General features: G+C 44.0%; 1 protein-coding gene across 4 annotated transcripts in view; it reads left to right on the top strand.

Moving 5' to 3' along the window:
* The window catches only part of GUCY2F (guanylate cyclase 2F, retinal), a 53,960-nt gene that overhangs the window by 5,542 nt on the left and 21,965 nt on the right, over positions 1–26,453 (top strand). For 3 of the 4 annotated variants that reach the window (XM_056329739.1, XM_056329738.1, XM_056329741.1), the window contains exons 4-16: positions 225–579; positions 5,143–5,227; positions 9,309–9,405; positions 10,203–10,337; positions 11,814–11,894; positions 12,923–13,099; positions 14,018–14,174; positions 15,530–15,679; positions 17,837–17,985; positions 19,220–19,383; positions 19,676–19,868; positions 20,009–20,183; positions 25,100–25,198. In XM_056329739.1, coding sequence (XP_056185714.1) covers positions 225–579; positions 5,143–5,227; positions 9,309–9,405; positions 10,203–10,337; positions 11,814–11,894; positions 12,923–13,099; positions 14,018–14,174; positions 15,530–15,679; positions 17,837–17,985; positions 19,220–19,383; positions 19,676–19,868; positions 20,009–20,183; positions 25,100–25,198 — 2,017 coding nt within the window. The remainder of the gene's footprint in view (positions 1–224; positions 580–5,142; positions 5,228–9,308; positions 9,406–10,202; positions 10,338–11,813; positions 11,895–12,922; positions 13,100–14,017; positions 14,175–15,529; positions 15,680–17,836; positions 17,986–19,219; positions 19,384–19,675; positions 19,869–20,008; positions 20,184–25,099; positions 25,199–26,453) is intronic. The other variant, XM_056329740.1, reaches the window with a different exon arrangement.

Genomic DNA, 26,453 nt, shown 5'->3' with positions numbered 1-26,453 from the left:
GCAACCATAAGAAAAGACATATATTCAAAGTCATGCATATATTGGGCCAATCCAGAGCTACCTTCAACCTAAGATTCTTCAAAACCATTACTCTGTGGGCCTTAATGCTCAGGTGTCTCAATATTGAGTTTACAGCTTAGCCAGTGGGACACTTTTTTGCCAAAAATCTCAAACCGGAGGTTGGAAATAGTCTATCTTGACCTGAATTTCTCCCGTGTTTTTAGGTTTCTCCACTCTTTGGAACAATCTATGACGCTATATACTTCATGGCGATGGCTATAGACAGTGCTCGGAGGAAAGGAGCTGGAGTCTCAGGAGCTAACATAGCTGGGCACACAAAAAACTTCAGTTTCCCTGGATTTAGTCACCGGGTAGAGACAGACAACCATGGGAAGGGGCTGAGCAACTACGTGATACTAGACACAGATGGTCATGGGAACCAGCTCTTCCCAACCCACTTGCTGGACATGTCTTCAGGCTCTGTGGAATCCCTAAACCGGGCTATCCACTTTCCCAGTGGAGTTCCACCCAAGCCAGACTCCAGCTGCTGGTTTGACCCAGATATTCCCTGCACTGCAGGTAAGACAGAAAAACAGGGTCAAATGGTGTTGGGTCCATGCTGCATCTTTCTTTTATCTTTTCTCTTACCCTAGGTGATTGCTCCTTTAAGTTAGAGCTCCCCACAGAGAAAAGTCTAAACTCAAGAAATGAATATATAGATAACCAGTCATCATGCTGTTCATAATGGGAGTCCTATGCAGAGATCCCACTATTGATCCACAAGACTCTTTTATTGCTTCTTAGCTCAATAAGGTTGTTGCCACTGTTGTGTGCTGGGAAGGGTTTTCCAGGTCTGACAGTCAACATCTGCCTATTTTGACAACAACCAAGTGATGTCAGAGGCTCCACCCAGCACTGTGTCCCCGTCCTTCTGGGGACAAGGCACTAAGAGGATTTGCATGGAGGACAGCCTAGAAGAGCTGCACAACAGCAGATGCTCTCACGATCTCTCCTAGTTAACCCCAGCTTCTTTACCCAGTTAGCTACGCAGCTTTAGGGATCATCACAGCTCACCTCAGCAAGAAAAGATTGTAATCATTACGCAAAATAATGAGTTACTGTAAACAACACCGGTGGTAATCGAAGACTTAGGGGCAGAGGTATCCGTGCTGCTTCCTAGGTTTGTGAGTCTGGGCCCTAGTTTTACTTATTGTTTTTAATTTGAGGCAACTGTGGTGCAGTTTTGAAGTCCACAGGGAAGCCAAAATCTCAGGGTACGATACTTAGCTGCCACTTGACATATTTACTTATAATACTAAGCATTTACTCCTACTGCTCCAGGATATGACTTAAACAGACAAAATTAACCACATCTACAGAATATTTCATTCAGCAGCTGAGAAAAACATTCCCCTTGGCTCAGCCATAGCTGGTTTAAATCAGTGTCACTCCATAAAAACTGGAGATATACTGATCTTACAGCAGCTGGCAAGCTACAGAAAAGACAAATATAATGCTACCATGTATCTAATTTTGCACTGCCACTAGGAACAGCATAGCAATTTAGCATCCCATTGCAGTCTATGGAAAAATCCCACTGATTTTGAGAGAGATCAGGTTTTATGTTCACACCTTTACAAAAGCATAAAGCTCTAGGCATTTGTCAGTGAAATAGTAATTTATTATTATTCCTAATGTTTCAGAGACTGAATTTTATGACTAGAATTAAATCCAGGTCTCAGTCTGGCTTTTGTATGGAGTCAGGGTTGGAGGGGGGGTTGGATGTGATGCTGCCGGGCTGCTGTGGTTCCTGACCCCATATCCACCGGGAGCAGGGTGAGCAGGTGCTCCCAGTACATGTACGTGCGCACACACACGCCCTGCAGACAGAGCCAGTCACCGACGGTGTAACACATACAGGCACCAGCACCCACAACCAGCATTGCTGAGACATGGACAACACAAATGGCCAGATCCCATTCTTATGCATCACTAGATCGTGCCACAGACTTGCTGCCAGATCTCACCACCCCAACTCCTACACACATACAAATTCATCCTCTGGTAGATGGTCCAAACCTGTAATTCCCCAAGAAAAAAAAAAAAAAAAGAAAGGAAAAAAAAAAAAAAAGCAAACCCAAAAAAACTTAAACAAAACAAAAAAGCCAGCTATCAAACCCGGTGGTTTGTGCAAGCGGACGTCTCCACATCTGTGGCCTTTCATGTGTAGCTGGCTCCAGGACTTATCTTACTTGTTGCTTAGGTTGAAGACTACAAATGTCACACACAGGCAGAGAGCACACTCCCAGGTAAAAAATTAGGAACAGGGAAGAAGAAGAAGGTAGTACAGATTGTGATGACCAGGTGCAGGGTTTGGCTGGAAAAATGCACAACATTCTTACATGTGACCAGCATCCCCATCCTCTCCAGTACCCCACACTTAAACATCCTCATCCCTCCCTTTCCCCGTTTTTGTCCTTTCCTCTAAACATTCCATAAGAACTTTCACATACTCTCACAGTCCTCTTAAAACATCCCCTAATGAGTTTAACACAATCCCACAAATTCCCTCAAGTATCCTGTAAGTTTGCTCTTTCCCATGAGCCCATGATAACCTTGCTTTCACTTCTGATTAGTTGTAAAGTTCTGGTTGAGCTTCCTCAAGGCTTTGCATGGTCACTGCAATGGCCCATCCATCATTGCCATGAACTCTCTGGTCTTTGGTATTGCCTTTGCTATCTCCTGTTCCTTAGGGTTTGTTTATCTGGGTGTTTATTTTTTACTTCTCTTGTCCTTTTACTGTCTCTTGTTTACCCTTGTGAATGTTGTGTTCCAACCAGCTCTCACCCTCAGCTTATCAGATGCTGCTTCTGTGAATGAAATTGGATGGACTTCGAATGTTTTCCAGCTGTGAAAGAGTCCTCATGTTATGATGTGTAACTGTGCCCCTACTTCAGCAAAGGACATGATCAGGGAGAGATCCTTGGCTATTCCTTGGCTTTCTACACTGCCTTTCAAGTACCGTGTTGCCTTAGAGTCCTTTAAAGTGTGGCCAAGCACTTGTGGGTTGTAATACACAATGGTAATAAGCAAAATAATTTCTCTGACTCTTTCTCAAAGGAGATTTGTTTAGAGAGCAGTGTCTCTGGGGGTTACCTGGGGAAGCTTAGGAGACACAACCAGCAAAAAAACCCTGACTGAATACAGAAGAGAGCATTAGCAAACTCCACATTATTCCTACCACATTGTGGTCTGCGTTGCAGATCCTTTCTGAAAATGTTAGCAGGCCATGCAGAGGTGTGACATGGGACACTCATACCCCTACACTTCATCACTTGTTTGTCCAGAAGGCATTTGACCCTTTGTCCAGCCAGAAAACCAAATCATGCTACTGTGACTGGGCTATTCAGAGCTCATTCACTCTTTAGTAACAAGTCTCCTAGAAGATGACCACAACCCCAGAGCACTAGGTCTCCTGCAAGTCTGCCTCTAAGCTGATCCAGTCCCTCCTTTTCCATGGATTTAGCGTTATGCAAGACCTTTATTGGATGTGTTCTGGCTTCACACTCACACCTGTCCTTCTGGAGGGGAGCACATCTTTGGCAGCTCCCTTTCCTCCTGGGGATGAACGTTAGGTGGCTGTTACCTGCTCTTGTGGGGACCACAACACTCTGACTTTGTGCATGAAGAGCAAACTGTGCCCTTCAGGCCAGCTTGGTGTGGTCTTGTTTGTCCCTGTGTTAAAGTTGACCACCTCCTGGAGAAAGCTGGCTGTGTCTCCTTTACCCATTGATGAAGTGAAACCTTGGTCTGCATCTACATTGTCTGTGAGGTGGAGAAATGGGTGTAAAGTATCTATTCTACTGTGGCCAGATTTCTTTTCAAGTGGAGGTACACAGGGATAATACAAGACTGGAGCATGAAAGTAGAGTGACTTCTAATATAGCAACACAGTTTCATAGAATCACAGAATGGTTGGGGTTGGATGGGATCTTCAAAGATAACCAGGTACAGACACACCACCATGGTTAGGGACATCTTTAATTAGTATCATAGAATCATAGACCAGTTCGAGTTGGAAGGAACCCTTCAAGATCATCTGGTCCAACCACCCCCCAGCCCAGGCTGCTCCCAGCCCCGTCCAGCCTGGCCTTGAGCCCTGCCAGGGATGGGGCACCCACAGCTGCTCTGGGCAGCCTGGGCCGGTGTATGTGTGAGGACAATCAGGGACTGGGGCTCTGGGCTGAAGCAGAAAGGAAGTCCAAACCTGGCAGGAAAATTTCAGCTAAAATGCTCTTCCTTCTCCAGGAAAGGACATCGATTTACAAAAATGCCTGCATCTTTCACTGGGAAGCTCTAGGTTTCAGTGCTTGCAAAAACCCTGTGATTTAGGTGGAAGTGTAACGTAGAGTTACAAACCTTTTATCAACCCAGATCTCTCTGTGCTTGTTTGTGATTAAGGATTGCTGAATACAGACAGAATAAAATAGAAAAAAAAAAAAACAGAAGACAGAAGAGACACAGACAGCAGACAGTTCCCACCGGAATTTAGCTCATCCCTTCATGTTGGCTTTCCTTAGCTCTTGAGCAATGTATCCGTCTCCAGTACTTTGTGTCGGTGGGTTCGTTGAGGAAAACAACTGCTGCCTTCTCCTTCTCTTCTGCTCTTTTCAGCATTAGAAATCTGTAGCAGGGGATGAAGAACCCCAGATAGGCTGGTGACTCACACTGGCCGTCAGTTTGGTACCACATGATAAAGCTTTTTCAGCATTTCAGTTCCTGGAAAGCAGAGGGTCAAATGTTAAAAAGTTATGAACTTTTCAGAAACTGCCTCTAAAACTTAATATTTCCCCATGAATCCAGTCTTTATTTGCTTGAAGAAAAACTGGTTTTCCACTGATTCAGGGCTCTGGGTCTGGTATAGAAAAAAAGTACGCAGATAAAGTAGTTGCAGTCTCATGTAAATAAAGTCAGTAAGTATTGTGTATTCACAGATTAACGTGGCATAAAAATTGCCTTCTAGCATTCTCCTGGCTGAATATTTAACTTTGTAGTCTAATGATCTGATATTGATATTTTTAATGTTATTTCCTAAATCAAAGGGTTTTCTAGTTCACTAATTCTTTCCCCCTCTTTGCACAGGGATTGAGCCTACAGTCATGATTTTGGGGGTGATGCTGTTATTTGCTCTGGTGCTTGGTGCTGTGAGCCTGGGTTCCCTGATCAGGTGAGAGTTGCATCACGTATTTGGTTCAGTGCTACTTTTAGCTTTGGTGGGAGACTTGCACTTCAGCCAGCAGTTTAGACAATGAGTGAACACATAGAAGGTTTGATTGTGGTTTTTGCTCTCCAGCCACATATCTCTTCACTTCTGTGGTGGGTTGACCCTGGCTGGCTGCCAGATGCTCACCACAGCCACTCTGTCACTGTCCTTAGCTGGGCAGGGGAGAGGAAATATAATGAGAGGAGGGTTGAGGTAAGGGCAGGGAAGTCATTCAGCCATTACCATCACAGTCAAAACAGACTCCACTTGGGGAAATCAGATTAATTTATTACCAATTAAATCAGAGTAGAATAATGAGAAATAAACCCAAATATTAAAAACACCTTCCCCCCACCCCTCCCTTCTTCCCAGGCTCTCTGATTTCTCTCCCTCCTCCCAGCAGTGGTGCAGGGGGATGTGGAATGGGGGCTGTGGTCAGTCCCTCACACGCTGTCCTGCCGCTCCTTCCTCCTCATGGGGAAGGTTCTCACATTAGTCCCCTGCTCCAGTGTGGGTCCCTCCCACAGGGGACAGTCCTCCATGAGCTTCTCCAGCATGGGTCCCTCTGGCATGGGATCCTCCCCAGGCTGCAGATAGAAGTTTGCTCCACCATGGACCTCCATGGGCTGAGGGGCATAGCCTGCCTCACCACGCGCTTCACCGCGGGCTGCCAGGGAATTTCTGCTCAGTGCTTGGAGCTCCTCCTGCCTCCTCCTGCCCCGGCCAGGGGGTCTGCAAAGCTGTTGCTCTCACATGTTCTCACTCCTCTCTCCAGCTGCAGTTGCTGTCACACAGCAGATTTTCCCCCGTCTTAAATACACTATTCCAGAGGTGCTGCCACCATTGCTGATGGGCTCAGCCTTAGACAGCGGTGGGCCCGTCTTGGAGCTGGCTGGTGTTGGCTCCATCAGACACAGGGGAAGCTTTCAGCAGCTTCTCACAGAAGCCACCCCTGTAGCCTCCTCACTACCAAAACTTTGCCATGCAAACCAAATACAACTTTTTAAAGTGATAGTGGCTTGAGCACTGCGGACATTGGTTCTGCAGTCCCAGGAGCAGTCATTTTGCCCTTTATCCAGTCCTGGTTTGGAAGAATGTTGCAGTCTGTTACTGGAAGGATTAGCTGGATGATGGCTCTGAATCATTAGGAAAGTGACTATCACTTTGGAAGTTCAAAGTATGCCATAAAACCCAAAGATGGGAATCTGCTTTGAGAACATTGGGGTGGAGACCAAGTGGGCTGCCATGTTAAATGTCTTTTTCTTTCTCCAGATCATTCTTGTCTGAATTTCTGTCCCTAATATATTCCTACTTTCTATGAAGCACTAGGCTGAACCTCTTTCTTCATGTACTAAAGAGAAAGAGAGAGATAATATCTCTAGAGAAGGTTCAGAGCCATTAATTAGGGTACCTCTTTATTACCAAGCTAATTTATTCCCTGTTTTGAACTCAAGTCCAGCTCCCTGGTCATTCACACTGCATATATATTGGTCTGGGCATACGATCTTTGGAGCAAATTAAGTAGTTTGCTGGAGAAGGGAGGGTTTCCAACAATTGCATAGGTTATGCTTGTGTCCCGACTCTATACTCAAGGTGTCATGGACTTGTTGGTCCAGGGCCTGTGGGTTGCTCTTTGGCAAGGACACTAAGGCCATAACCTAAGGTAATCTTTTGCTCCAAACTGCCCCCTGAAATAATCTTTCTCTCCTTATTGATGTCTATATAGCGTGTGACTGAAATCAGAAGGCATATTTACTCAGCAGCAATGAATTCGGCAGAGCAAAGTTTCCTGGATTACACCATCCAGCTTTGCCTCTCAGATCATCCCAAAACATGTTTTCTCTCCACTCCTGAATCATCCCTCCAAACACAGATTATATAAGGCCACCCAGCGAGCAACACCCTAAACAGCCCCCCTGTTTATAACACACAGCTGCTTCTAATATCTTACAACTGCAGGCACTGAGGAGGTTGCCTCCATCCACCCGCACTTTAAAACCCTGATCTATTACTTGGCCACCAGCCTCTACAATTAAGTAAATAAAAGACAGTCTTTCTGCCTACTCTACTTGTAAGCTGTTCCACAAGTACCAGACTGTGCTTGGGAAGACTCAGTCATGAGTGAAGATGTATGGCCATCTGCAAGGGAAGAAAAAAAAATAAAAAAGGTCTAGAATGACTCAGACTGATTTATGTTAGGGAAGGGCATGTCTGGAACTAAATTTAAACCACAGCATGGTTTGAGTTCAAATGTGGGAACTCCAGGCTTAGCTCTGCATGAGCTTAAATGAGTCACTCCACACTTTGTGCTTTGCTTTTGGCAGAGGTGTGCTTTCCTCCATGCTTGTGTGAAAGGATGAGATTGACCAAGCAAGTTCTTCAGGTGGAAGGGTGAAAGGTACATATGTGATGAGGTTTTTGCATGAAGATGAGTTGGGTGGCTTGGGACAAAGTGGTAGAGAAAGACTACCAGGTGATACCTGAGCTTGTGTGGCCAAGGCTCATTCTGAACTCCAGAAAGCTGTCTGTGTTCTTCTAAAATTCCCAGAGTGATACATGCAATGGAAAAGTGAATTGTGGTGATGTACAGGGATTTTGTGAAATGAATTCCTTCTAGAGTACAGCTAGCAAAAGGCGTCCTGTTGCCCACCTCATCAGGAAAAGTCTTAGGTCTGTGCAGATCAGACATCTGCTGTGGTGTAAACAAAGTTCCTTAAACAAAAAGTGTCATTGAGGGCAATGGGGGAGCTTTCCTCTCCCTTCTCTGTTTCTGCTTGAGAGTTTTTGACTGTCTAATAGATAACAGTGTGCTTTGTGCTCTGTGCTAGACATTGATGTCCATTGAAATAGGGGGTCCAGAATGATGGGGTGTGACTTCGGCCTCTTCTCTGAGTCCCTAAAACAGCCATGTGTTGGGTATTACTGTCAGATGAATCTCAGCTAAAAACTAACAATGAAACTCTGGAGTGTTTGATATCGATTTGCACAAAGTGGACGTAAGCCTGTTTGAACTGTGCCATGAACATGAACATAGTCCTTGATGGTACAACATTTCTTGTTGAGTTTTCTGCCTTGCGAATTCAAAAGAAGCTGTGCAAGTAGTAGGATGCAGTCAAGCAACAGATAGTGTCTTTGCTGTTCTCACGAGTATACTGAATTTTCTTTCTTGCTGGTGGCTATTCTGCAAATCTGGTAGCCTACCAACGAGTGCAGAGAGTCATCCCCTGGAAAACAGGCAGCAGCATCCTATGGAGAGGCCAGAAGCGCATTTGTTCTGTGTTACACACTGTATGATAGACAACCCATCTGGCTCATGTCCTGGAAGAAGCAGATCTGAATCGGCATGGTCTTCTTGATCTAATTATTCCTGACCAAGAGAAACAGCCCTGGTTCATCAATACTGCTTCCAAGACCTCCATGTCGCATTGCACTACACCACGCATGCCAAACTGCTCATCCCCTGCAGCTTTTCCCTCTGTATGAGCTGACAGTCATTGCAAGGGGGTATCTTGCTGTATGCTTCATACTGCACTATGCTACAACAGAGAGATTCAGCCAGCCTATTTTGATGGTAATTTGTGTCCAGGCGTCTTTTATAAATTATCCGTGATTCAGTTTCAGTCCCTAAGAAAGGCTGGTGTTCTCACCAGCCAGATTGGCTGGTCTAATAAAACCTATTATTCCCTCCTAATGGAGAATGATTTGGGATATGGAAAATAAAACCAAGCAAAACAAAGTGTGCATTATATACAGAACCAATTCATATTTGTAACCAGATTGACTCAAGATATCTGTTTGTGATGGAGACCCTTTGAGATTACAGCTTTTGTAATCTGTGAATTGGATAACCCTTGACTCAGGGGATTTCACTCTAAGCCAGGGCATCATGACTTGTCTACTGCTTTCACCCATGTCCATCCCCACTGCCACACCACATGCTGCACTTTCCTAATACTGCAGGGAAGCCAGATGTGGGGCGCTCAGAGGTGATGTAAACTGGTCACCCACCTAAAAATGATTAACGGTAACTCTCCAACTCTTGCAGGCGTAGTATCTTGAACAGCCAGCTATTCAGGGGACCTAACAAGATAATACTGACCTTGGATGATGTCATCTTCATCAACCCAGAGATATATAATAAGGCAAGTCCTTCGACTCATGAAAGTAATCTGGTGGGACACTAAAAAACAGGTTTGCTCTGTGATATTGTCATACCCATGAAGCTCTAGGAAGCTCCTTCACTTCTGCATGTCTCATTTTCCCCTGCATATCAGAAAATTTCCCATAGGCTGAGTGTTTTTGAATCTTAGATTAGATGCACATGCAGTGTGAAAGCCGTTACAATTATGTAAATAGTACCCTTGGCTGTGTTTATTCTAACAGCCGAGGCTTATTCTTTGTTCTTGAGGTTGGATGGCTTAGCATAGTTCACGTCCATATAGCTAAACCATCTTAACCTCTAAAATTGTCTGCATCCAGACCACCTACTGGGAACCATTCCTGGCCTGTGCTGGCTCCTTTCCAGAGCTGGGGATCTCCTGGGGGACTGTTATTTGGCATAGACCAGCCCCATGCCCAGGACCATGCCAATAATATGGACTGCTGTGGAGCAATCTCTTTGCATAGGTCACTCACATAGATACGGGTTTCTTGCTTGTTCCAGAGGAGACACTTCCTTGTGCAATGCAAAGAGAAACACCTGCCTCCTCTGGTGTCTCTCAGCCATGACATTTCCATCACAAGTGCTGCTGTAGTGTTTAAAGGTACCAAACAGGATCAACCTTGGTCTTTTAGAGGTATTCAGAGAGGTGAGATAGGAAGTTTGGGAGGTTTGGGAGGTTGCTAGCATGGGTGAAATCAATGGCCCAAGGCAGAGCTGGAGTGGAGGTTCACATCCAAAGGTGGTAACTGTCTTGCACCTGCTTTCCTTGCCTTCCAGAGGCTGACCTTGGACAGTCTGGTTGATGCAAACAGCATAGGAGCCGACAGCAAAAGCCTGAAATCTGTAACCCGCTCCTCTTCCTTGAAAAGCACAGCTGCCACCCACGAAACCTCCAGCGTGGCTTTGTATGAGGTAGGTAGGGACCTCGTGCAGTGTTCTCCCACCACTTGCTGTTCACTGAGCTGATTAAGTGAGGAAAGTCTTGAGCTGCAGCACTGTAGAACCCGGGATGGGAGAACTGCTGATAGACCCTAAGGGTGAAAATAAGTTACTCCCAAGCATGGACTTGCCAGTGTCTAAGGCAGCTCTACCCCGACCCTCGCTCTGACCCTTGGAGTCATGTGAGTGGTGGTATTCAACATCCATACGTAACATTGCCAGGTGTGTCTCCAACTGGGACTCTAGCAGTAACTAACAGGATATTAGAGACATTACCATGTAAAGGCATCATGAAGAACGTTTCTTACAAGACAGCCTTTAGGTGGTGACATCTCTAATAAGGCCACTTCTTACAGGACAGGATCCAAATACACAGATTAAAGGCTATCAAATTCCCCTTAGTGCTGACAGGATAGTATGGAGCTTAAGCAGAAGCAATGGCCAAGAAAACTCATGACATTCATCAGTTCTTTCCTAAAAACACAGCTTTTTGAAAAAATGGCATGGCAGTTTTTCCTGAAAAGGATAAAAATCAACTGGATCATTAATGCCAGAAAAAAGTTCTGGGCAGAGTACTTTCTTTTTAAATCACTTTATTGTTGTTTATCAGACACTAATACACTTTTCAGGCATGAAGTTCTGATCCAAGTGAAGCTCCTGCCTCAGTCCATTTTTTGAGGGTTTGCTGTGGATATTCTTATTCAGGTGCAGTATAGAAAGCATCTACTGCCAAGAACATTGCTGTCATGGTTTAACCCTGGCTGGCAACCCAGCCCCATGCAGCTGCTGGCTCACTCCCCCTCACCGAGAGGGATGGGGAGGAGGATCGGAAAGGAATGTAAAACTCCAGGGCTGAGATAAGAACAATTTAATTGGTAAAGCAAAAGCCGCGCACGCAAGCAAAGCAAAGCAAGGGACTCATTCACCGCTTCCCCTGGGCAGGCAGGTGTCCGGCCATCCCCAGGGCAGCCGGGCTCCGTCACACATAACGGGGACCCGGGAAGACAAACACCATAATGCCAGATGTCCCCCAGTTCCTTCTTCTTCCCCTGGTTTATATACGCAGCATGACATCCTATGGTATGGAATACTTCTTTGGCTGGTTTGGGTCATCTGTCCTGGCTGTGTCCCCTCCCAGTTCCTTGTGCCCCTCCAGCCCTTCTGCTGGCAGGGCCGGAGACACTGAAAAGTCCTTGACTTAGTATAAACATCACCCCCACAACAACTAAAAACTTCAGTGCTTTTTCAACTTTGTTCTCACATCAGAGCCCAAACACAGCACTGTACTAGCTACTAAGAAGAAAATTAACTTTATCCCAGCCAAAACCAGGACAACTGCAAACCCTCAAACACTTTCAAAGTCAAGGACGTGGAATTCAGACCTAGGTCCCAACGTTATCTGCTGCTCAGAGACTTGCTCTATCATTCACCCACCTGTATTGTGGACAGGGAGACTGGGTGTGGCTGAAAAAATTTGAGGCGGGAGCAGTTCACAATCTGCGGCAAAGCTCCACCAACGTCTTGAGGAAGGTAAGAACAGGGGATGACAGGGCATGTGGAGGGAAGGTTGCTCGGGGGCACTTCTGCGATGGCAGGGTATTTTTATTCTCCTTGTCTCCTGTTTAACTGTTGAATCATATGCCATGGCTGTCGGTGAGTCTTGTCTAGTGAAATCTGGTGGAATGGACCATGCACAATTGCACCTGACATACCCACCAATAACCCACGTGGCAGAGTCAGCAGCTTGCAAAACCCCACCCTGGACCTGCCACTTCAAAGCTGGTGCCATGCTGAATGTACAGTAAGTCCTCTAAGTGACCTTTTGTGCAAAGGCAGAGCAGTTTGGAGGAAATAATCCCTGCCAGTGTCAGGGCAGGAGAATGCACTGGCAGCTATTTTCATGTATAATTTGATGACAGTGTGGCACAGACGTGGTTGTGCATTTCTCTGGGATTTGCTTTGTGCCTCCTGCTAAGATGCCTATTAGAAGTTTGCTTTTAGTCTTCAATTTTATTATTATTATTGTATTACTAAATGACAAGCTGACACATTTATTTTCCAAATTCAAGGCCATTAGTTGTTGGCAGCTACTCCTAACATAGAAGTAGCATTTTTATGCGCATAAATATAACAAATTTACCAGGGCATGTCTCCAAAAGCACCATTGATGGATGACTTTGGATCTTCCAGTCTTGGAACTGCTTTCCAGATCAGATCAGAGCTGGAGTAAGACTCCACATGCTGAATTCAATTTACCCCAGTGAAGCCATTTTGTCCCAATGAAAGATCCAATCTAGCTCGTCTAAAGAAAAACAAATTTCTGTTCTGTTTGCTTTTGCTATCTTGCTTTCTTTGTCTTAATGGATAGATTAAGAAAAGCAAAGCTTAGAAAGATTGCAGGGCAGCTGAAGGTAAGCAGCAAAGAGGTTGTTTTCTTCCCCATCCTTGTGTGAAAGACTGGGACTACAAGAATGGTGAGGACACCTAATGATATAGAGAAGCTGCTGAGCAGATGTCTACCTGACTTGGTCTTGCTGTGATTCACTGTCTTGTTTCAGATGAAAGATCTGCGTCATGAAAATGTGAATCTGTTCCTGGGCTTTTTCTCTGACTGTGGCATCTTTGCCATAGTGACAGAGCACTGCTCCAGAGGAAGCCTGGAAGACTTGCTGAGAAACGAAGACATGAAACTGGATTGGATGTTTAAGTCCTCTCTCGTGATGGATCTAATTAAAGTAAATCCATTGCTCCTGCTGAGGCGTGACATGCATGTGACTTTTATATTGACATAGCTATTTAATTCAGGACTTTGGGATTTTTATAGTAATGCAGGGAAAACCAATGTGACTGTAGTTATACTGGTATAGAAGGTCTTTAATGGAGACCTCTTATTCTTATTTTGTTACCATCCGAGAGAAGCACTATTTGGGGTAATAGGACTACATCCATGCAGCAGGATGAGAAGTTAAAACCACACATCAAGCTAGAACTGATCACCTAGAACAATGAATCTGGTGACAAATTTGTACATTCCAGAGGCCCTTTCTTGTCATAAATCAGAAATGCATTCAGCATAGAACCAAACGGTAGCCATCCCTTGCCACAGGTTGGCTATGCATGTGTTCACTTCAAACGAGCGTTCACACACTTCCAATCACATCCCATGTGTTTTCACCCAAACAGTGAACTACCAGTCTGGCACAGATGACGTACAGAAGGTAGACTGCCAGAACTATTCTTACAGCCCATGATCATCCACCTTCTGACCGTCCTTGAGGGAGCTGGGTAAGGGCATTCAGCTCTTACTGGCTTCCCTTGACCTAACCATTGGGTACCACTTGTGCCCATCTTCTGAACCTTGTCTAAAAGTAGAACTTCAGAGTACAATGAATCCTAGGGATACAGAGGGAGGCATTTGACTTTTCCTAAAGTTGCCAGTCCTTTCCAGCATTATTTTGGGATGCAGCTAACCTAATTCTTGTTCCTAATCCGTTACTGGATTTCCCCCATAGTGTCTTGGGTTGATAGGACTGCATTTAACATAGAGTGAATGATGTATCTAATGCCATCTAAGGTGACAATTTGACTTGGTGTCTCTGCTGGTGGATAGTATAATTCTTAAGGAACAGCCTCAATCTTTTATGTATTCATAGGGAATTAGGTATTTGCATCATCGAGATTTTGCCCATGGACGTCTCAAGTCTCGTAACTGTGTTGTGGATGGCCGATTTGTGCTGAAGATCACTGACTACGGTTATAATGAGCTCTTAGAAGCACAGAAATGCCCATATATTCAGCCATCCCCAGAAGGTAGGTGCCATAAGGTTTTGTTATTTTTCTTAAAAAAATGTTTGTCCATTGATTTAGCAGATGCTTGTCCTAATGCAAGTGCAGGTCAGTGGTCACACAAGGATTTATGTGCTCAATCTTACCGCATCTGGTTACCTGTATACAATGCACTGTTACAGTAAAGGATAAGCAAAGTTTTTCAGACTTCCTGAAAGTGTGGTGAGTAGCAGTGCCATGGTAAGGAAAAAAGATTTTATTGTAAGCAGTGACAGAACTGAAGCTTGTCATAGCTGAAGAAGGATTTAAGTGCCCCTGAAATCTGATCAGTCCTGAGTTTCTGTGACCGGTGGAATTGGTTTAACATCCTTAGCCCCAACCCTACATTTGAAGTTTTAGGTTAATCCAAATGCAAAGAGCCATCTGAAACTCAAGATGATACAGGTCTCTTTGAAATAGATCATCTACATGCCAATCACCAAAGGCTGCCATGTGGCATCCCCACCACTTAGGGACAGCATCTCGTGGGACCAGGTTTGGAGACTGACAAGATTTCTTTCACCTTGCTATTGCCTTGGGTTTCCTCTGGTATCCCAGTTTGTTCTTAAAACCTGGTTTCAATTAGTATGTAGTGTTTTGATCCCTCGGTCACAGGATCTGGTTCCTACACATTTCCAGTGTGTCAGGGCAGTTGCCAGAAGACCTTCTTCTCCTCCCTTACAAAAGTTATATATATATATATATTGCAGAAGCTTACATGTTCCTTGTTCCCATTACTCAGATTGCACTGTTCCCAGGGTAACAATATCCTAGTTTGAGGGAGATTCATTTCTAGATGAGGCTAGGTATGTTTTACAACTGTGTCTTTCATCACTTGAACTATCAGATTATGAAGACTGATCATGTTTCAGACTGTCACAACCTGCTTTTACACAAACTACTTTCATTTAAGGAGAGCTACAGAAAATACTTCATTAGCTGTTGTTTGTAAAAGAGCAACAACTGTAACAAGAAATCCAGGCTTCAGCACCAACATTTTGCCTGAGTGATACTTTTAAACAAAAAAAGGTGTTAAATTTTTTGCAATGGTGAGAAAACATCTTATGCTGAAGTTCAGGGTTGGTGTAGAGGATATAAATTGTTTGTAAAGCAACAATTTTTTAAAAGGTAGAGTTAAATTTTGAAAATGCAAATTTTTTTGTCAAGATGGAAGTTTAATATTTCTAATACGTCACAAGAAGCAAAATACTTGATCCAGTGAATAATGAAGTATGTTCCAACATTTCTTTAAATGACTGAAATGAAGTGTTTATTTAAGCACCTAATTTGCAATAGTCCGAGCTCAAATGTAAGAAAAGTGATGCTCTTGAATTTTTTAGAATTGCTCTGGACAGCTCCTGAGTTACTAAGGGACCCAGACATGCACAGAAAAGGCACGTTCAAAGGGGACATTTACAGCTTTGCAATCATCCTACAAGAAGTGGTTGTTCGGGGTCCACCATACTGCATGTCAGAGCTCTCAGCTGAAGGTAGGCAACTATTTCAGTACATTTTTAAGGATTTATGCACAGTGCGCACAGAATGTCTGGCCAAGCCCCTTGTGTAAAACATTGGTATGGAAATAATGTCCCAATCTCATGACTTTTCACAGTGATATGTCTGTTTTCAACAAAACATCCATAATAAACATCAAAATGTGTAGTTCCGATCTCAGCCTCAGTACGTGACTCATCACTGCTGTCAGTGGGGCTGGGGTACTGAGTCCCCCCACCCCCAAGATACTTCAGAGCTGGCCTGCGGTCAGACCACTGCAGAACCTCCAGTTCCCTGTCCAAATTTTCACTTTTCATCAAGTGTGGGGTGAGATCTGATAGCAGAATTTTCCATAGCTTGGAAACGCCTTCGCTTCTCACTCATCAACCCTTTTTTGTATGTCATGGGGGCTGAGTTTTTGAGCTGCACTCCTCACTAGCATCCTGTTTTGTCCATCTGCCCATCTATTTTTTCTTAATTACTTCCCTATTTAAAGAGGTTCTCTCTTCAGCAGAGGACAAAGTGATACTTATATATATAACATACATACATATATATTATATATGACATATATAAGCTGGCTTTTATCAGAAATAGCAAATAGATAAACTCCTTAGGAACTGCTCATGGTGCAGCTCTCAGTTGTCCAAACTGTGTCATGCATGCATAGGAAAAGCGAACACACCATGGTCAGGGTCAAGCACTTAAACAGGGAGGGAGCGGGATCAATCAAAAAAGAGTTGATTTCAGTGAAAGCAGATTCCCAACACATTTTGGGCTGGACAGTCACCAAGTGGGGTATGGCTATCCAGTATCTGCCAGTTCAGTGCCCCCAGAATTGGGGCCTTGACCTTGCTGCACCCCAAGCTGCTGCAACAATGCAATGACAATGAAGATTATGATGTAACCTGCTCTGTAATTCAGAGCTGGACCTATGATGTAGCCTATGATGTAATTCGCAGGTGTTGCCCCCACCTAGTCCCCCTAGGGAACCTCCAGCAAATGTTGAACTTAGTGCACTCCATTTTCCTGACCTGATAAAATGATGAATTTCTAGTCATCGCATCCTAATCCTCAAGGAGCTTTCACTCATGGCGTGAACTTTAAAATCGTCTGGGGAAGGCATTTCCCCTTGGCTGCCCCTAGAAATATTTGGGCCAGGTGCTTTGTTTAGTTCATTTGGTGAAGACTGGTGGGATGAGCCAGAGATTTAAAGTAAACTGTCAACACCTAAAAGCTTTGGGTAGTCACAGTAACAGCTGTGGAAATGCAGGGCTCCTGCCAGGAAGAGGGTGGTTTTCTCTCCATTTGACAGCTCTGCACTGCACAAAATGAAACTTTCAAATGCAATCCCTTTGGGCTTTTTTTTTTTTTTTTTTTTTAAGCAGGAAGATATAGTTCTGCCTTACAAAAACCTGTGTTTCCTCCAGGATATTCTAAGAAATACCTAAACTGAAGTCAAGGTTGGGTTGAGACGCCGAGCTTCCCTGCCTGTGCTTCAGCTGTCAATGAAACCTGTGGCTCCGCTCCTTTGCCTAGTGCTGTTTTATCCAAAACCCACAAATTAAAGAATTATCAGGGTCTGAAAGCCCAAGCCCGGTTCCTTATTAATCTTGTTTCACCTCTGGATAGGGAGTCACTTTCCAGACATTGTTTTGAACCCAAACTCTGCCCCTTAAAATATTTTCCACTGTCTCCATTCCCATCAACCTCCCACCTACTGGTTCCCAGTCAACAATGAAGCATCAGAAGCTGGTATCCTTCTTGTCTGGGCTCGGCCATAACCCTCTGCTCTCTTGGAGGACCACAGTTCCTAATGGAAAGACGCAGAGGCAATTTCATTAAATGCAAGCCTGCAGGCTCACACATCCATCTACCACACAACCTTCCCCCATCCAACCACTTTATTGCTCATAACCTGGTTCTCTAGGGACAAAACAGCAGATGAATCTCTTCTCTTTCAAATCCTCCAAGAGACTCCTGGCTGAAAAAAGCAGAAACCCCCAGCTTTATTTGACACAAACACCGGGTGGTGAGCAATAATGGTGGTAGCTGAAGGAGCGAGCAAGAGACAGGTGAAAAGGTCTATGTCCTTTACCCTCATCAAGACCCTCCATATCACAATGTGCTTCCCGTTCTTCTCTTTGTCACAGAAATCATAAAGAAAGTGAAGAAGCCCCCTCCCCTGTGCCGCCCAAACATAGCCCCTGAGTTGGCACCCCTGAAGTGTATCCAGATAATGAAGGAATGCTGGGGTGAAGCCCCCGAACGTCGTCCAACCTTTGAGGAGGTATTTCATAAGGTTGGTGAATAGAGCAGCAGGTGCAATCCTGTGTTTGCACTTGGCAGGAAAGTGTGGGTTTTTTTTTTTTCTTTAAGTGAGCCCTTAAAAAATGATTGAACATATCCCAGAGTTCTAGTCTTGCCCTTGCTATTGGGTTATTTTATGGCTCGTGGTGACTGGCTGACACCTTGTCCTGAACTTGGCTGCCATGGCATCACCACGCGAGGTGTGAAGCAGCCTGGACATGGGCTTGGTGTCTTCACATTTGCAGTGTACCTGCACGGATGGTCTCACGGAGATCTGTAAATTATGATAGCACCTTCAGATCAATACGTTTTTTAATCTTCTGAAGTATTTAAAAGGTGATTAAAAGGAAAATTCACCAAAGGCTGTTAAACACAAAGATACGTTTGGCACAGGAGATCTCTGAACTGCAGATTGATGGAGGCTGGGAGCATATCCCTGGGAATATGACCATACCTAAGTCCTGTTTGAACAGCTTTCCCAGACAGCTGTTACCGGGCAGTCTCATGGACAGGTACTGGCAAAATAAACTCCTTGTCTGATCCAGTAGTACTGTTCCTAAGTTCTTATAAGGTCAAACTAGGTAAACTAATATCCGTAATTTTTACCTTCTGCTTCTATGAAACTGTGAATAAATTTACATCCATGTGACTCCACTGTTGAGTCTAAGGCAGCTTCTGAAGTCACAGATTATCCAAATGATCCAGAGGCACAGCTTCAGGTCAAGAGGAGAACGGTCGACTCAGTGTGGTGCTGGGGATGGTGATACACATATATGCCAGTGTGCAAAGATGGATTTAACACCAGTAACATATCAGCAGGTTGTTAAGTGTGGCTAATGCCCTGAAACTTGCATTTCTGAATGCAAAGGGCTGCAAATTACTCTAAAGGATGGTCATGGGATAAACAAGAGTGCAAATCTGCAGCACTGAGGGCCTCCATAACAACTCCCATACATGTTGTCATCTCATTGAAGGTGGTATTTCACTTAACCCTCACTGAAAGTTCATAGAGGAGCAACATGCTCCTGGGCAGCTTCCATGGTTATTGCTGCAAATTCACCCTCCAGTTTGCCTTTTTCCTTTATTGTTGAACTCTTGCCACTGACAAAGCCAGTCTTTAGCATTATCCCTTTAAAAGAAGTGTTTGATTTTTGTCCCTTTCCAAACTTAGAGTGCTGCAATGGTGTAAGGAGATGGTTAAATAACTCTCCAGTTTGATTTTACAGTTCAAAACCATCAACAAAGGGAAAAAGACCAATATAATTGACTCAATGCTCAGGATGCTTGAGCAGTATTCAAGCAACCTGGAAGATTTAATCAGAGAGAGGACCGAAGAGCTAGAGATTGAAAAACAGAAGACAGAAAAACTACTGTCCCAAATGCTCCCCCCGTAAGTACTAGTACTTTAGGTGGTAAAAATAAACCCCGTAGCTAGAGGGGACAAAACTCTTCCCCAGAAGGGAGCAAGATTGCAGATCTGACCTCCAACTTTGGCAAGCACCTTCCAATCGAAGTAAGAAACTTTAATCAATGCTTGTTACAGCTATATAGAACCTTCTATTTAGTGGAAGATTTTTCAAGCACAAGATTGTCCTTTTTGAGGACAAGAGTGTCTGAGCTCTTGGGCATGTACTGCAAAAAGGGGTTGTGCCCTGTCGTCTTTGTTTGCATTGTTATTTCAGATCAGTGGCGGAAGCCCTCAAGACTGGTGGCACAGTGGAGCCGGAGTATTTTGACCAGGTGACCATCTACTTCAGTGACATCGTGGGCTTCACAACTATTTCAGCCCTCAGTGAACCCATTGAAGTAGTTGATCTCCTAAATGACCTTTACACACTGTTTGATGCTGTTCTTGGAAACCATGACGTTTACAAGGTGAGGGGTACCTGCGCATGAGGATCAAAGTGTCTGTGGTTCAGACATTCTTGTAGTTTCATTCTATGTCTCTTTTCCATCTTTTTCAATTTGTTTGTTCATTTTTTAACGTACATTTTTAATGTAATGCTATTTGCTAGGTGGAGACAATTGGTGATGCCTACATGGTTGCCTCAGGGCTTCCAAAACGCAATGGAAACAAGCATGCAGCTGAGATAGCCAACATGTCCCTGGACATCCTCAGCTCTGTGGGAACATTCAAAATGAGACACATGCCAGACATCCCCCTCAGGATACGAATCGGCCTGCACACAGGTAGGCAGTGACTCTCTCCTGTGCCTGAACATCAAAGAACTCCTTTGCAATGGTATTTCCAGCTTTGAATGTTTTCTCCCTGCCCACCCCAAAACAAGTGGTCTTAGAAGATGCCTTTAAGTCTTCCATAGCAAAGCACGAACACTAAGGAGGAAAACGACTCTGTATAATCTGGGGGGAAAAATTGTGTATTCTGTCACAGTCAGGGACTACATCAGACAAGTTAGTCCCAAGGGTTTTGTTGTAAGGGTGGCTCTTTGATGTGCCATAGGCTCTTCACTGGTGTGACACAGACATCCAGCAATGCCTTTGTAACCGTCCTGAAAGGAAAAAGGACAGAAAAACAGGCATATAGAGTGTAAGAATGAAAAGGTTGGGGAGAGTTACATGGATAGGACATAACTGGAAGAACATGTGATACAGCTATTAAGAAAAAGTTCTGTTATGAAGACAGTATCTCTAATGTAGAAGTCATAACGTATTCAATTAACAGAAAAGTGGCTTGCTGAAAAAGAAATGAGGAAGTTGGGTTTTTTTTAGACAAAGTGTACATGAACTCCAAAACAAAACAAAAAACCCCAGTAGGACTGCAGTCATAAAAGCGAATGTATGACTGGATTTTAAATTGAGGGAAAGACATCTGCTGTTATCATAGAATCAATATTTTTAGAAGAGATATGAGCCTCCATAATTTTATGCCGTAGTCATTCATTAATGATTTTTTCCCAGCTGATCATCATCAGACTTCTTGTGCCTTCCACTAAAGTGCCAGGTACTGCCCATTGCAGGAAGCCAAACAATGAATGAGACTGTTCAGACGTCTGACCCAGTATTACAGGGTGTTTTATCCTTCTGCCTATCTGATAATGCCCACATTTTTGCAGCTCTGGCATGCAAGTGTTTTACAAAGTCAATATCCTGGTCCCTGTTGTACACATTGTGAAACAACAGCAGAGAAAAGGAAGTATCTCACCCAGAATACCCTAAGAACAGGGTTGTGACAGGCAGAGCTAAAATCAGTATGTCGTATCTGCTAGACCACACAAGTTCTTTTTGGGGTTTATCTCTGAAAACTCATCTCCCTACTATTTTCTTTGCAGTTTGGTGGTCTTAGCTGCCCCTCACAGAATCTGAAGTGTTAAAGAATGATTGCAGGAGCACTGTGGGTTTTATAGTCCAGCAAAAATTAGATGAGACTATGGCCCCAGCTTGTCCTGCCCTGAGCAGAAGTCCCTGGAGCACCAGTAGTATTGTCAACTGGGGAAAAGAGGAATCTGGTGTGCAACAGCTGCTGCTGCCTGTTGACAGCAGTTCTGCAACGTGTCTTCCATGCACCCAGCCAAAAATCTATCCCTAGGTGAAGTGTACATGGGTCAGTTACGTATTTTCTTGTTTTTATGAACGCCGGGTATCTGGAAAGTGGTGTTTCTATGAGCTGTTGTGTAGGGTGTGAGAGGAAGAGGGGGATGAATTGGTGCTTTCTTCCTGAAGAAGCGGAAGCCAGATCTTGTTTTGCACAGATCTGGCAACATCATACTGTCACGGGAGCAGCAAGAAATGCATGCTCCAAAGCAAACCAGCTCTCTGAGCCACTGAGCTGACAGCAGAGTTTGATTAACCCTAGACCCCATTTCTCCTGAGGGAAGAAGCATGAAGAGGGAATCACCAGCATCATGAAAACATTGAGGAAGGAGAGGAGGGCTTGGCTAACACTTTCACTGTCCTGAAAAGGATGGAGAATGGGTGTGACCACCGGTTTTGCAGGCCAACCACTCTCTGGAAACCAGTGCCAAGAAGACCTCATGATCCCCTCTCTGAAAAAGCAGTGTGTGGCATTTGGGTATGCACTGCCCATGCCTCTCCAATCCCACCAATGGAGAACCGCACCTCTGGAACTTCTGCTAGCCCATGCCCGTGGTCCACTTGTGGCAATGCATGGGTAAGACAAAGAGGACAAGAAGACCAGTGTTTAGTCTGCAGTTTCTGCCCTGCTTTAAATGCACCCTGGAGTCTTGGCTTGCTCTCCTGACTTTACTGCATGTCCAGAAAAACTCAGCTGGCTCAGCTGTTTCCACGCCATCTGTGTCTGGGCTGGAGCTGGGCAGTCAGGGAGAGCAGTGGTGAGAAGACAAGCTTTTTCACAGAGGCAGAAGAGTCAGGCTCTCTGGCAGGCAGCCCCGCACTTTGGTCAAGTTTATTAACCTCTGTGGCACCACTGATGGTTGTTGCAGACTCTTAGCCAGCATCACTCATTAACTGACCCTGCAAGGCCTGGCAAAGAGTCACTTCAAAACAAATCAGCGAACCTGTGTAATTAAACGAGGCCATAACGTTCTCATCACAGGGTATCTGGTTTCCTCTGAAACTTGTTACTGTGGGAGATTTCTTGCTGGAAGTTTTTGTTAGCCCTTGGCTGAAGCTGTCTAGACAAAGGGGAACACACACAGGCAGTTAAGAGAGTGAGTGAATTAACCGTTGGATGCCTTCAACACGGAGAAATCCTTCAGGCATGCTTACACTGTAGGGTTTGTTTTGAGCTAGCAGCTTTCTGCAACAGGAGGAAAGGCTTAAAAGTAGTAGTCTAGAAAGGTAGTACTTCACCCCAAAATTGTTGCCTATCCTAGGCTTTGAGCTTTGCAGAAGTGATTGGATGGTTGACTTACTCACTGACTGAGTAGGAAACCTGAATTCAGGTACCCACGTGGAGGTGTTTCCAGGAGTGCTGGGGAACCCGCACTGATTTTGTGCTTGGTGGAAAGCTGGTGGACATATAAGTAGGCCCTGGAGAGCTGTTCAGTGCAGGAGTGGAAAGGCTCTCATGGCTCAGTTGACTGCGTTGACTTGCCCTCCACCAACTACAGCAGGAGCTCAGCCTTCTCTGTTTGTGCCTTTTAAAACGAAACCAAATCCTCCTCACTGAGGGCTGCTTTTTGACAAGAACCACTTTTTTTGTGTCTTTGCAACACCTATTACAGAAGGAGCTTTGATCCTTACTGAGGTTTCTGAGTGCTGCTGTCACATCATCACCACAAGATGAAGAGAGGTGATGCCGTGTCAATGTTTTCTCAGGGAAAGCTCTTATTGAATCATGAATTAAAAAGTCTCCAACAAGACCCTTTTAAATACACATGCCACATCATTGTGCACACATTAAGGACCAGTTAGGTGAGCATTAGGTCCTTGACCCAGTAGTATCAACAGTGCCTTTGTAGTTGTCCTATAGAAGTGCCTATGGACTAGACCATGAAAAACCTTCCTCTAGTGGTTATAGCTCCTCCCCTGAAGAGCTTGAACAAAATTAGTGAACATTGATAAGGACAGGAATTAAATCAGAAGAGATTCTGGGGAGAAGTGTCTTATCCAAGGTGGCACAGCACACTGGCAGTAAAAAAACACCGTTAAATCAGGTTCTCCTGATCTCCAGCAGTCCCTGAACGTTGTGTTTGAGCCAGAGATAGTGCTTAAGTCCTTGTAACATTTTTGGTGCAAACCATTTTTCCTTTTCTTTTTTTTTCAATCTTAAAGCAAATGGTGCTTTATCAGGCAGGAGTTAAAATCTGCCTTACCTCTCAATTTGCATCCTCTGTCAGTTATATTACAATCCTGTTGCTTTGACTCTGCAGCAACAATTTTTGAGAGGTCACAGCAAGAGGTGTCCTTGAAAAGTTCCCCATAGCTTTCAGCTATGGAGTTTCATTGTCTTTAAGATGTATCTGAAAACTATATGCAGAATCAGTTTCTGTAACTAAGAAAGCTAAAAATCACAGTAAAAATAGCGTCCTAAAACAAGTAATTGATCACTTCTAAATTGGATGATGATGATCATCATCATCATTATTTTAACCTACAACATTTTAACTTACACCTTTTTATATTGTGAGAAACCTTATCTATAGTATCATTTCAGATATTGATGATGCGCTACTTCAAATCACTTGTATCTTTGCACTGGAGAAGATTTCCTAGATTTCATTTTTGCTAAATCTTAACCCAGAAGGATCATGAAATTGAAAAGGCAGGCAGAGCCTGCAAATACATATGACATAAATGTATCCAATGGAAAATACAGAGAGGTCTCTTTTCTCTGCAGGAAGCCCCACACCTCCTTACATTGCTGAGAGCATTCTCTTTTTTTCTTTGCTTTATCTTTTTTTTTTTTTTTTGCATTTATTTTGCAAGCCTGATATTTTAAATTGTGGGTGATGAAATTTAGCATCTCAGCCTTCAGAACATAGTCCAAACATTAGCTAATCCAAATGTCCCAGATGACAGTTGTCTGTGCTGTTTGGCCATTACGCATTTTATCTCTCTGTGTGTGCATGTTCATATGAATCTTGCACACATACCTCTCTCTGAGAACTTGGCATGGGTTCCTTGGGAGCTACTTTGGAAGGGAGTGGATCTCATCTAAAGAATGAGAAAGAGGAAAAATAAACAGTTTTTGGCTAGACAGGCGAGCTAATGATGTCTTCTTTTCCGAGGAGGGGTCACAGGGTGGTCCAGCTTATTGCCAGCATCTCTAGACTTCCAAAGCTGATTTTCAACCCTGTTTCACTGGGCATATCACAGGATCTGAACTTGAGTTTCATTGGATAGAAAAGGAGGTCTTTTTAAAATGAATTGCAATAGTCCTTGAGCTCCCATGAACTCTGAACAAATTTCTGCCAGATGATGGTGAACAGAAGTCTTATGACACAAGACCCTTCTCAGGCACAAAACACCAATGTGCAATGCAGAGCAATGCTTGCTTTTTGATCACTTGTAGCAAACACTAAGGACAATGAGATCTTTAAAAAACCTTCTCCTGTATTCTCAAGTGGTTCTTGAATATCGGAGGAGAGGATGAGATTTGTCTGCTGGTGAGCCCCTTGATTTGTGCAGTACCATCAGGGTTATACAGATGACATGTCTTTCAGGGCCTTGCGTGGCAGGAGTGGTGGGGCTTACCATGCCACGGTACTGCCTCTTTGGAGACACGGTGAACACGGCGTCACGAATGGAGTCCACAGGCCTGCGTGAGTATTTGGGACAGTCCCTGGAGTGGGTGGTTGAATAAAATTCTCAGGGGGGATGAAGAAATGCATATCTTTACTTATAAGCATTGCAACTGAATCAACTGTGAAGAAAGGGGCAAATAAAATGACAAAATTCAAAGCAGCCAGAAGGGGAGGGCATTGACTTTGCCATCGTAAGATAGCCTTTAAGGCCTTGCCTTCCACCTATGGTGCTCTGATTTGGATTCCATCAGCCAAAATCAACATTAATCTTGCCCTAGATTTCTTCTGCGTAGGTTGGATCTTGCTTTCAGTCAGTGCTGAGAACCCTTTATTCAGAGCTGTTCTTGCACAGCAAAATAATGCACTACCTGCCATGGCCAGTACAAAGCAAGGGTAGAAGCACATGCAGGAATTTCTTCCATCATGCTGGAGGCAGAGAAAAGCAGACCACATGCAATGTTGTCCTGTAACATGAAGGGCATTATTTGTGATGGTTTCATTTATCAGCAATAACAATTCCATAAACAAGTGTCGGCAGGTCCTAACACAATCATTAGGTTTCCCTTCCTCTTCAGGTTTTCTTGATGTTTTTTCTTGATGGGTTGATGTTAATGCTATTTTTCCCTCAAGGTATTGCCTTTGTTTTCCTGAGGCTTCCAGCTGTAAAAGCACAGTCTACATGCACAGAGCCAATAGCTGCAGCAGATAAGACAGTACCACCTCTCAGCTGGTTCTTACTGTCCCATGGCTGGAGACTTCTAGACTTGTAAAAAGAGCTGGTGGGGAACATTTACCCACTTTTCAGTCTTATGTATACACATATCTGCTGTTTGTTGCTGTCCTTGGCTAGGACAAGGATATATATGTAAACTATAGCGTATGATGCAGCGGACAGTGTTTTGCAGTGGATGTGTTTTGCATTTGCTTTTGATGTTCATGCTGTCAGTACAAGTTGGTTTCCAAAGGCAACATCTCATACATTTTAATCATTGATCTCTGACATCCCTTTTGATATTTTCAACGGCTCTAAGAAATTACCTATTATAGTTAGTTTACAAGCTACATGAAGTCTGTGATATTTAATATGAAACTCCTGAGGTCTTGCCAGGCTAGAAATGTGTTGCAGTATACATGCTGCATTGGAACTTTCTCAGTTTTTCAAACAGCCCTAGCTCCAGTGGTTTTGATTAGACTAATTAGGAGTAACAATTAATCTAATCTTTAATTAAGGAAAATTGCCTTTCTTGTGATAATGGCTGTCTTATTTTAAAAG

Source organism: Falco biarmicus, chromosome 2 (assembly GCF_023638135.1).
Source record: "Falco biarmicus isolate bFalBia1 chromosome 2, bFalBia1.pri, whole genome shotgun sequence".
Lineage (NCBI taxonomy): Eukaryota > Metazoa > Chordata > Aves > Falconiformes > Falconidae > Falco > Falco biarmicus.
The sequence above is the reverse complement of the archived record's forward strand: the minus strand, read 5'-3'. Positions and strand labels throughout refer to the sequence as shown.